The sequence below is a fragment of the Meles meles genome, chromosome 10 (genome assembly GCF_922984935.1).
Source record: "Meles meles chromosome 10, mMelMel3.1 paternal haplotype, whole genome shotgun sequence".
NCBI lineage: Eukaryota > Metazoa > Chordata > Mammalia > Carnivora > Mustelidae > Meles > Meles meles.
In genome coordinates, this window is record NC_060075.1 from 104029469 (window position 1) to 104042025 (window position 12557).

General features: G+C 46.8%; 1 protein-coding gene across 2 annotated transcripts in view; it reads right to left on the reverse strand.

The window, feature by feature from the left end:
• The window catches only part of VOPP1 (VOPP1 WW domain binding protein), a 110578-nt gene that overhangs the window by 80494 nt on the left and 17527 nt on the right, over positions 1 to 12557 (reverse strand). Inside the window, exon 1 of one of the 2 annotated variants that reach the window (XM_046021176.1) lies at positions 8461 to 8481. The exons of the other annotated variant lie outside the window; for it this stretch is intronic. Coding sequence (XP_045877132.1) covers positions 8461 to 8466 — 6 coding nt within the window. The 5' untranslated portion in view covers positions 8467 to 8481. Of the gene's footprint in view, positions 1 to 8460; positions 8482 to 12557 lie in introns of those variants that run through there. 2 annotated transcript variants of the gene reach the window in all.

The following is a 12557-nucleotide window of genomic DNA, read 5'->3' on the forward strand; positions in this document are numbered from 1 at the left end:
TTCAAATCAAAACCACATTGAGATACCACCTTACACCAGCTAGAATGGCCAAAATTAACAAGACAGTAAACAAGTGTTGGAGAGGATGTGGAGAAAGGGGAACCCTCTTACACTGTTGGTGGGAATGCAAGTTCGTGCAGCCACTTTGGAAAACAGTGTGGAGATTCCTTAAGAAATTAAAAATAGAGCTACCCTATGACCCTGCAATTACACTACTGGGTATTTTACCCCAAAGATGCAGATGTAGTGAAATGAAGGGCCATCTGTACCTCAATATTCATAGCAGCAATGGCCACAATTGCCAAACTGTGGAAAGAGCCGAGATGCCCTTCAACAGACAAATGGATAAAGAAGATATGGTCCATATATACAATGGAGTATTATGCCTCCATCAGAAAGGATGAATACCCAACTTTTGTATCAACGTGGATGGGACTGGAGGAGATTATGCTGAGTGAAATAAGTCAAGCAGAGAGAGTCAATTATCGTATGGTTTGACTTACTTGTGGAGCATAAGGAATAACATGGAAGACATTAGGAGAAGGAGAGGAAAAGTAAATTGGGGAAAATGGGAGAGGGAGATGAACCATGAGAGACTATGGACTCTGAGAAACAAACTGAGGGTCTTGGAGGGGAGGGGGTTTGGGTGAGCCTGGTGGTGGGTATTAGGGAAGGCATGTGTTGCATGGAGCACTAGGTGTAGTGCATAAACAATGAATCTTGGAACACTGAAAAAATAAATTAAAAAAAAAAAGAAAAGAAACAACTTGTTGCTTACAGCAAAAACCACTTACAGTCAACATTACCCATGATCACTACTTCTATCAAATAAGGTACCAGGTGAGACCAGGTTGGGAGAGAAACACCGCATCAGGAGGGGCATCCTTCTGGACCATTCCAGCCGCCAGTGCTGCAAAGTGGAAGAACCCACAGTTCCCGGACAGTGTCCCACCACCCCCAACACAAAGGAGCACATAAAGGAGCACACAAACAGCACGGGTCGGGCCTGGGCACAGTCAAAGCTGCACCAGCTGGGGAGGGAGAAGTGTGTTCTTTCCTGTCCCATCCCCACCTCTTCCAGCTGGTGTGCATAACTGAATCCCTCCAGAGATAAACACAGGTATGATTACACTCTGGGATGACTGCAGCTTGGAGTCCCAGCTTGTGAGGCTGCCTGGTTACACGTCCCACAGAGCGCAGGAATGGACAGAGTGTGTCCAGGAACCACCTGCTCCTGTTCTGCTGCAAAGGCTCCTGAGAAGCCACCATTCACATCCGGTTTGGGTGCTGTGCCTTCTAAGCCACAAGGCCTATCATCGGGCAGGGGATTAAGGCTCCCTGTGTCCAAAAAATTAACCCGCAAATGAATATGTAATTATCCCCAGGGCGTTTACTAAGCTGGAATTGTCTTACAAAGTGAACACCTAATGAAAAGGGAAGCAGGAAGTTTTGGCAATTCAAAACCGAATTATGCTTAAATTCAGTATGGGGTCCTGGATTGGATCCTGGAACAGAAAAACTGGGGAAAATGGTGAAATTCAAACAAAGCCTGAAGTTCAGTTAATGGTAGTATGTCAACATAGGTCTCTTATTTTTGCAAACACACCATGGCACTGCAGGATGTTAAATTAGTGGAAACTGGGTAAGAGAACACGCGGGAACTCTATATTAGCTTTTCACGTTTTCCATGAATCCAAAATTATTCCCAAATTAAAAATATGTTGATTTGGGGGTACATATTGTACCCAAAACAAACATACAACAATAAAAACCTGAATTAGAGTCCCTGGCTTTGAAATACACAGGGTAAAGGCAGGAGCGGGGAGAAGAGGCTGCAGCGGGAGCGAAGGGCCAGGTCGGACTTGCAGGCCACCGTCATAAGGATCACAGCGTTCTTCCACCGGCTGACGGAAAGTCTGGAAGCTGCTGTTGGGCACTCTCCTCAGCACGCCTCCAGCACACCGGGAGACGGGCAGCCTTCGGCAGAGATGAATGAACCAGCAGAAGCAGAGATGACTCAGCGTGTGAGCAGGGAAGCGAGGGAAGAGTCGGCTCTCTGGACCCACCCTGTGCGGACCGCCCACTCTGGCGGGAGGCCAGGCAATCAGTCATCCCTCTGACCTGGATTTTAGCAGCCCCAGGTCAGCTGCAAGGCTGTGGGAGGCGCCGGCCCAGCTCTAGGAATGCGTAGCGGGTTGGGTATTACTCCACGGCAGTCCATAAGGCACACCTAATGCCCCCGAGCATCCAGGCCAGACCCTGTCACATCTCTGAGGCTGTGCAGCAGGAGTGACGAGACCTCTGAGGTCTTTCTAACACCGATGCCACACAAGACACTGACACCAGGCAGGGCATTTGGCTAATTTTATAGGGAAATTCTGATCTTCTCTGACATTTAGGAATTCCTTAATACAGGAATCTATAATTTAAACTTAAGTCTCTAGACCAATAAATCTTGCCCGCTTCTTGGGAGTTACAGAATCATGCAAACGGGAGAGACAGCAGGGAACTAACTAGCTCTACAGAGATCTCTGTATACAGAGAACTGAATGTGCCAATCATTCAAGCCTTACTGGAAGCTGAGTTGAGGATGGCCATCTCCAGCCACCCACGGTTGTGTTTTGTTTGGACCACAACAGTTTTAAGATAAGGAAACTTGGCAGAAAAATCTAGATTTCCAACCCGTGAAAAATCCAAAAACCTGTCCACCATCAGCTGGCCTTGAGTGGTGCCTGCCTCTCCGTCACAACTTTCCCATGATGAGACCTTCCTAGCTATATACACTTCCTCCCTCTCGCTACCTACTAGATGGAGCTAGTCGGCCACGCAAGGCCAGTTACCTCCGGGGCCCTGTGGCTTCTGCACACACCATCTCCCCCTTCCACACAAGCACACCAGAAGTTTCACAGTCACTGCTTCATGTCCTTGTCAATACTTCTGCTACCTCTTCGCCACAGTGCCCCTCACAGTACCCAAGAGCATGGACACAAGATGCTGGGAATGGAAACAAGAGAGTGGAGATGTGGTCTTCAATCACACTCCTCGGGCAGTTCAAGGTCTTTTGACAACTTGAGCTTTACCTCAAACACTCACACCTGCAGCACTCCCTTCCATGATACAGCTGCATTAGGTTCCCTGAATCCTGTTTTCAGTTATTTATAAATTAAAGGACTACCTTTCCTCCCCTGCTAAAAACGCGATGTTCTAAGGAGACTCCAGGCAGATGTGCGGGGTTGATGCTGTGTTCTTCCTTTCTCCTAGCACACCGCACTGCCCCCAGTTTGAGAAGGTCAGGTGCCAACTGACTGGACCTCAAAGGCTCAAGGCCTCTGTCTCTCAGGACTTTGCAATACCTAGGAGGGTGCCTAGCAAGCCTCCGGCTCACTTTCCCACAGTACAGGCTAAAATGGGTATTTGTCATCCCTCACAGTGACCTACATTAGTTCCGTTAGAGCAAACCTAATATTTTGCATTCAGACATCACACATGCTCCCAAACAGACTGCTTTTCTGTGCTGGTTGGCCAATATCCATCGTGTGGGCGATCAAGTCTGCTATTGGTAATTATAAAATTCTCTTTTATGTGTGCTCTCGCTAATGGACTTTAATCACTTTACTTTTATCAGCCTTGTGCTGGAATCTACCATATTCTCTCGGCCCAAGACTGCATACAGAAATCTGGGAAACATAGTCCGTAATTACCAGCACCCTTACCAGGACAGACTTCTAAACTATGAAGCTTTGATAATCTATGATAATACATGAAAGACGAGGAAAAGATGGCACACATTATGGGTTCTCTAATAGGTACCTCACGATAATGAAATCCCACCATTTCCTAGTACCTAACAAAGTCTGCATCTTTGGGGAAGGAGGTATCTTGCTTTATCACCATTTGCCTCTAGGAACAGCCTTATAGTGGGAGAGGCCACCTGGAGCAACAGCGGTTGGGACAGACCCACATGTGAGGCATGACAGCTAGAAGTGAAGGGACATGGAGAAGGTCACATGAGGTCCTGCCTGGCAGGGAGAATACGTATCCAAGAGATCTGCCAGTACCTAATGTCCAGCCACGTGGAGACCAGGTGTTCCCAACAGACCTAAAGGTCTAATGAGGAAGATGGGATCAGTTCATGGTAAATGATTCCCAAGGACTAGAAACACCCAAGCTGCAAAGCAAAGGCCCATTTTTACAGACAGTCATAGGACAAGAAGGTTAGCAAGTGGCCCAAGTCCTATAATCATTTGTTCTTCACTTAGGGCAGGTGACCCTCATGGTCAGGCACACACACTCCTTTCAGAACAGTCGACTGATGACAGATGCATATGGCCCATGCCTTAATTTCTACTAAAATACCCAAATCTGTAGCTCATCTGGACAAAAGCAGAGGAAGGAAATGACCCTCAAACATCACTTTTGCAACTGGGACTGAAGCAGACGCCGTGTTCTTAGAGGCATTTTCCCTTTCTCCCCTCCTCAGAAACAGGGTCTGCTCCATATTCTCCCTTTTGCCTAGAGTGACTATCAGCAGGGCCGCACTGGCTGACACCTTGCACGCTGACTGTCAGCTTACCCTGGGAGCAAAAGCACAAGAAGGAAGCATCTGCTGATGCGAACTGCTTTCTCTCTTTCCTTTACCCCCAAACGCTACAATCCGAACAGAGCACATCCATGTCCAGCAATATGAAGAACATGTTACCTGCTTTCCAGAAAAGAGAGTGTGGAAGTTTTCTATTAAAAAAAAAAAAAAAATCCCTCTTAAAAAAAAAAAAATACTATGTATTAAAAAGCCTGTACTCCTCTCCTTTCTGAAGGAGATCAAAAAAAGCTATAGTGCTCTCAAATGAGAAAGAGGCTCATTGTTACCCTATTCCCATCATGGTCACTGCAGAGACTGACTGCCCTGACCAGGAATATCGTCCTGGACCGCCAATCAGGACCAGGCAACTCTCAAGAACACAGGGGCCTGAGAGCCACATGGCCTGAGAGCCACATGGTCAAGGAGCCTGAACAAGTGAGCAGCAGGTATTACTTCCCAGAAAATGCCCTTGCTTGGGAGAGGACACAGCATTCCATTTGCTACAGTAACCCAAGGATTCCTGGCAGAACTCCGTTTCCTAGCATTGTGTCTGTCAGTCTTCAGAACCAAAGGCCCAACATCAGCTGAGAGACAGCCACCCTACCAGACACAGGAACCTGGGCAAGGGGGTAGACCTGCCAGCCTCTCTCTGAGACAGAAAATCGGCCGACACCCAGTAAGTGCACGGAAGTGCTAAGATTTTTTATTTTATTTATGTATTTGACAGAGAGCACAAGTAGGCAGAGCGGCAGACAGAGGGAGAGGGAGAAGCAGGCTTCCCGCCCAGCAGGGAGTCCGATGCAGGACTTGATCCCACAACCCCAGGATCATGACCTGAGCCAAAGGTAGATGCTTAACCAACTGAGCCACCCAGGCACTCCAGAAGTGCTAAGATTTTAAACTCTGTATCTCATAGGAATATCTCGTATTTTTTGTCCAAATAAGCAAAGACATAATATTGGACCCTGTAGTCATGTACACTGCTGGAAGTATAAATTTGGTTTAAAAAAAGATTTCCGAAAGTCAGTCTAGCGAGACAGATCAGGCAAATCTTTAAATCTGTCAACAGACTGTGGTCTGGTTATTCCATTTCTAGAAATCTATCCTTTAAAAGAAATCCCAAATGCACAGAGATGTTTATCTAAGGATTCTTAAAGTATAGGCAAATAGGCAACAAGCTAACTATCCAACATCAGAACCGATGAGTCAGTCCACAGCCTTATTATAAAAGATGACACGACCACGAAAATTTTACGAGTATTTGTTAATGGAACGGCAGTGCTCATGAGAGAAGAATGCAAACGGCGTACACGCTAGGACTCCTGCGTGAAAAATGCAAAGAAAACGGCCGGACAGAAAACATTATGCAATGCTAACAGTTGATCTCTAAGAATGGTGAATGATGAGTACCTTGTTGTTTCTTTGTCTATTTCTCTTTCAATTATCTCACAATTAAAATGCATCATTTTAACTTTCATAATGAATGTTTCAACCGTGAATTTTGAAACTCAGAGCTTGCGTTGGCTTGTGGGATCAGGATGAGCTTCTTGGAGAAGGCTGTATTTGAAATGAGAACTGACGCACAGAGGGAGAGGGCATTCCCACAGGAGGGAACAGCACAAGCAAAAGCAAGTGGGTAGGTTCTAGGAGGAAAACACAGCACTCTGGCTTGGCTGGCAAATTACTAACGGAAACAGCACGTGCCCTTCTCCTCCACCAGAGCCGACTTCACTCCTCAATCAGAGCCACGTTCCTTCTTCTCAGCAAGGCACTCCTTGGTGAATGCTAGCTGTGGCTACCATCCACATCAGCAGGAGTCTGCAGGACAGAACAACCAGCCGCCACGCTTGAGGTAGTCTGACCACTTCCAGAGTTGATGTAAGTTTTCGTTATATCAAGTAATGCCCTAGACCATTAGGATATGAAACTTTAGAAATCAATGTTTACAGTAAGCACACCCTTCTGACGACCTGTGTGGGTGAAAAGTTCCTACTGTTTAGTGCCAGCTCAGATTCTGAGCACTCCTCGAGGCCTATCCCAAAGGTCCATTTTCCCAGTCAAGTGGATGTCTGAGTGCACCAGAGAGAGACAAAGGAGGTTTTATTCCATTCTCTTAAGGGAAACACTGAGCGGTGAGGGAGTCGGCTAGGCAGAGAAAGAGGGTGTTTCTCTTCGCACAGAGCAGGAGGTGGAGAGGCAGAGGGACAGTGTGAGGAGATAGGTTAGGGACCAGTGAAATGGGAAGAAAGGAACTAGTGAGACCCATTATTGTCAAGGTCTGTGCCCTCTGCTGGTTCTTAGTACGCACTATATGGGGAAGGCAGTCTTTTAAAGGCCTAGATAAGATGGACCAATATAAGCCCCTTTTGGACTTAGAAACACCAGTAAGAGAAGGAATACAAGTTAGCTGATACCCCCTCCCAAGCAGCTTAAAGTGACTTAAGAAGATGTTCTCTCTACACTGACTCTGGGGATGGGGTTAGCAAAGATTTTCTCATCACCATCTGAAATTAAATGGCTGTCCCTATCCAAAAAAAAAAGACACATATTAAAGACAGCAACCACTATTTATTGGAGATCTATTACTTGGCAGACCTCTCCACTTACACAGGATCTCTAAGCTCATATAACCTGTGATACAAGCATGATTTCCCTCCGCAGTGTTACAAATGAAGCCCAGGAAAGCTATGACATGCCCAAAAAGAAAATGCTGGAATCAGTTTAAAACAGATCTGTCTGCCTCCAAAGTTGCCCTCTTCCTACCACATTACACTCAAAAGAGGGAGCTCTCAGGTCATGTAGACCAATAGCCCTCCTAAAGCAGGAATCTAATCTACCAGATCAAAAACACAGGATATTCACTCACTGAAGAAAGCAAGAATGCAGCCAAAGGAGCCCTATTCTCCCAGGAGACCTCCCAGTGCCTGAGCCGCTCAACTCTGCCAAATCCAGAAAGGTGACAGAACAACGTGGAGACAAGACACAGGATTTCCTAGACTCTCCCCTTGAACCCAAAAGAGAAATTATTCACACTGCTTGCTGCAGACTTCAGCGGCTCACACACTTTAGAAAAGACATGCGACCAAGATCTGTGCCTTGAACTATTCTAACCCAAGTCAGGGTGCAGCATTTTAACCGGGTCTTAATGCTGTTGCCACAGCAAAATGACAAATGCTTGACAGCATAATTACAAATGCCAATCTTCCTAAAATAAAGTGAATTTGGAAGCATTCAGGGAGCAACAGTAGAGACACGGCAGTCAATTGTATCTCAGAACCTCATTCCTAATATTTGTGTCCCCTACCAAGAGGCACTGTTAGAAAGGGCTGGCAGTTCATCTGCTAGGCTGCCTATTTTTAAATGTTGGATTCAAGAACCTATTTTTCAAAAAGGAGGGGTTTGGGGGACTGTTTTAAGTGTAATTCCTAACAATTAGTTCTACCACTTTGTAGAACTACATGGGGATATTTTCATTTCTCCTTTTGCACCACCTGGGAGGAGCAGTCAGGGTGTGCTGATGGAATTTTCACCAATACAGATCTCTGTAAGAGGCCTGCTTCCAGAGTGAGGAACATAAAACACTAGCCAGGACACACGGGACATTTACCTATCATACAGACCCTAAGACAGGGTTCCTAGGTTTGGCTGTTAAGCTCCATTTCAACTACTACAAAACAAATAATATTTAGATTATAGATCTAGGCCTAACAACTTTGATTTTGGTTTAAATATTTCCCTTAAAGAAACCAATGAAACAAAGTAGGGACAGAAGTAGATTACTTCCCTCAATCCTGCACGAGTCTCTAGTCCCATTTTCCACTCTCCCACCCCGGACCCCACACACTCACAGTCCTGCGTACACGTGTACCTGTGCGCCATACCTTCATTCACATTCTTCCTGGGCCCAGCAGCCAGGCATCATTTCTGTCCAGACCCTGGAGCCTCACAGCAGGGCTATTCCCGGGTCTGTCCTGTTTAGCGTCAGAGGCTGGACACTGTACCTGTCGGGGAATGCCATTCAGAAAGACTATACTGTGACAGGCACCGTACAGATGTATCTTGGTTACCCTGGCTGCTACTCACCCTTTGAGTAATTTATAAATCATTTATAATCTTGGGTCTCTTTCCCTCCCATCTTCTGCTACTTCCAAAATGCACAATCTTACCCAGAAAAGTGATCGATGGTAAAGAGGAGAGGCAGAGAAAACTACCCATACAAAGGTACTCCTCCTTACCTATTTACTACTGGTAAGACAGGCTCCAAAACCTGTAAAGTGACCAGCTAATTCTCAGAAGATACAACATCTACCAACATGCAACGCCTGCTGCCTCACTACTGGACACAGCACCTGGTTAGGGCAAGAGCAGGGAGTCCCAAAGGCGGGGGCCAGGCCAGCTCAACCACATATCATCTAAGGAACTACCAGGGCACTGCAGGCACCGTGAATTAAGACCGATGGGAATTTTAGGTCCATTAACGTTTTCAGTGGGGGGAAGCGACAGGTTGCATTAAAGTTTCAGAAGATCAAACAGGTAGGAGGAGATTATAAGGCAGAATAGCCTGGAATGAGGCAGGTAGAGAGAAAACGGAGGCCTGGGAGAGGAGTATTCTAAAAACTGAAAGGACAAAGAATCAGTAGGGCAGGGAGACTGTAGAGGATGCGGTGAGATGGGGCTGGAATGGCCCTAGGTTTCGGGAGCAGCAGCCTGGGGGAAAGGTATGGCCACTGAGATAGAAACGGGGCATCTGGGGAAAGGATGAGCTGTTTCAGACACAGGATCAGAGAGACCTTGGCTACCCTGGTAGAGACTTCTACTGGACCAACAGAGGCTGGAGGCCAGCAGGGAATTCCTGGGTGAGAGAGACAGACTTTGGAGACATCAGCATAAACACAACCACTGAACATCTAGTCATGGATGAGATTCCCCGGGACTTTCCAGAGAATGAGGAGAGTAGAAAGGCCTCAACCCAACCCAGGAGACACCAACATCCAAGGTACAAAGGAGTGGTCTGGGAAGGTAATGGAGAAGGGAGACCCACCGAGGAGGAGCCGCCCTGCTCTGTGCCAGAAAAGAGAAAAGCAGGTGCAAGGTTATCTTCCTAAAGAGATGCTGCTTCCAAGTGAAACCATGACATTAAACCACACTTCAAAGCCAAAAGACAAATCCATTTGAAACTGAAGTTCCATGGAGAAATATGCGTTTTAAAAGTCTCTTAAAAAACTACCCATCTGTCTGCAGATTTCAGAGAAGTGACTAGAAAAGAAGAAGAAGGAAAGCTGCAAAACATGGGAGCGGGGAAGGGAAGGCAGGAGGGGACAGGGAAAGTAGGGGGCTGTGCTGACACGCCCAGCTGCCATGATGGCTCCATGTCCCACCCATCAGTCCGCGGCTCCCTCCCTTCTCCCCAGCCCCGACCCCAGCACTTGAAGGCTAATACTGCACAGACATTGTGACAGCTACTGACCTTTCGTGCCTCAGTGTCCTCGCACATAAAATCCGGAAAAAGCAACTTCTACAACCTCCTTTTACTGCACGCATGATCTCTGATAAATCACTTAGCTTCCTGTCTTTGGCTTATGCATCTGCAAAGTGGAGTGCCGAGACTCACAGGGTCACTGCCGGAACACGGGTAAGGTGTACAGCCAGAACAATGCCTGGCACAGCACTCCTGCCACGTAAGGTTCAGCTCTACCAGGTGGTTGCAGATGGCCCTTTTTCTACGCTTCAAAGGACCAAAAGCTCTTTATGCACAGGCTTCTCCTAGTCTCCACGCCCTTCACCTCATTATTAATTATAGTAGCAGTGGTGAATTATTTTCATGTGAGCAGCTGTTCTTAGCCCTTGGCTAAGAATATAATTCCTTATGAAAAGTTTTAAAAAGAAAGCCAAACTCCATTCACATAATTTGTTACAAAGACATTTCAAGAAGTATAATTCTAAGGAAATAAAGAATACCACACAAGAATTCTTCCAATGAGGTCTTACTAATGAAAATAAAATTGAGTAAGTAAATATACATTTTAACATACTGAAAATAGTTCATGAACCAAAACCAAAACTGACTCTTTGTTTTCTATTATATGTGTTCTAATTTCCTGGTGGATTTTTCCTTCCTCGTAATTTGTACATGGCAAAGAGACAATGGATTTGTGTTCCAGGAGCCTCTCGTTTGCCTGCAGGGACCAAGCATGCACACTTCTGAAGCAGAACGCATTCGCCAAGCACCTCCGCAAGCTGTGTCTGGAGTCGTGAACTGCCAGACAGTCTGCCAAGCCCCTCCTGAGCCCCCATCACGGCACAGAGCGTCAGGTGAACAGGCGGCACCCCCGACTGCAACCCAGGGAAAGATGATCATTTGCACAGGTCTCAAAGGCCACGAAGACAACCCAAGGGGGCCTGCTGCTTTTTCAGCCACCTTTCAATTCTTAAGCTTATTATCTGCTTTTGGATACTGTGAAATCTACAAAATTACCACCTTGTAGATTTCCAGTTCCTATTTACAAGAAAGACACATCACTTAGGAAAACAAGACTCAATTTCAGTCTCTAACAACCTAAAGGCCCAAAACAGGAGCCATCCACCAGGAACCTTTTCCAGGCCAGGCCACAATGAACCTGCATGGAAGAAAATTCTATCATGACATAAACTTAAAAACATAAGGCAGGGCGCCTGGGTGGCTCAGTGGTTTAAGCCTCTGCCTTCGGCTCAGGTCATGATCTCAGGGTCCTGGGATCGAGTCCCGCATTGGGCTCTCTGCTCGGCAGGGAGCCTGCTTCCTTCTCTCTCTCTCTCTCTCTCTCTCTGCCTACTTGTGATCTCTCTCTGTCAAATAAATAAATAAAATCTTAAAAAAAAAAAAAAAAACATAAGGCAGAGGTGAAGCACATTATTTCAGAACAAAGACTCTGATGTCAAACTGATGGGGGAAGAAGACTGGCTTTAGCTAGAAAATCTTGGCCAAGCTTCTTAATCTCGTGTGTTTCATTTGGCTCCTTTGAAAAATGGACATAACAAAGCACTGAACTTATAGGTTGTCAAGATGAAATGTCAAGTACTTAAAACAGTGCTTGGAGGACGTCAGCAAGATGGTAGACCAGCAGGGCCCAGCTCACATTGCCCAGCACAAACAACCACTTGGCAGCAAGTCTCTTTGTGGGAATTTTGGGATCCAAGTAGGAAGCTGCAAAACCCAATGAAGCCTAAGACCAAGAAGCGTCACTTGAAGCAGGCAGGCCCATGCCCCAGTGGTATCCTCACTGGCAGTGATCCCAGCTACAGACTGAAAGCAGCCTTGTCCCTATGGACTTGGTTCTCACCCAGCCTGACCATAATCCTGAAACCAGCTATAGCTACCAAAGGACCCCAGAGGAGTTTTATCACACCTACCAACGGCAGACCTGACTGTCCTGAAGTGGTCCTGTGACCTGATCCTAAACCCCACTAGAAGGAGGTCTAGAGTCACTTCTGCTGGCTCAGGGACCCAGAAACAGCCATCTTTTCCCCTGGCAGCAGGTCCGTTGACCTCACTCTTAGCTGTGGAATCCATGGCAGCCCTGTGACTCAGTTCCAGGACTATGCGGTCTGTGGGCAATACCATACACTCTGGCAACTGGAGGAGACATGCCTGTACGGGCCCCCAAGAGCAGGTCTGCCAACCTCAGTTCCAACTGCAGATCCTGAAGAACCCTGAGACCCTACTCCAACCCTGCTCTACCCTGGACCAGAAGGCAGTGCTGCCACCCAGAAACCTGGTACACATATACTCAGGATATAAGCGGAGCCACAGCCATCCACAACCTCCCTGGTGAGAGGCTCACCAACTGCAGACCTGAAGATGGCCCTACGACCAGCCTCTAGACCTACTCAACATTAGTCTCAGAGTCGGTGCTGTCTACCCGGAATAAAGGCAGGATCCATACCCACCCACGCCCCTGGTAACAGGCTTGCCAGTGTTGGACCTGACTGCAGACGCAGT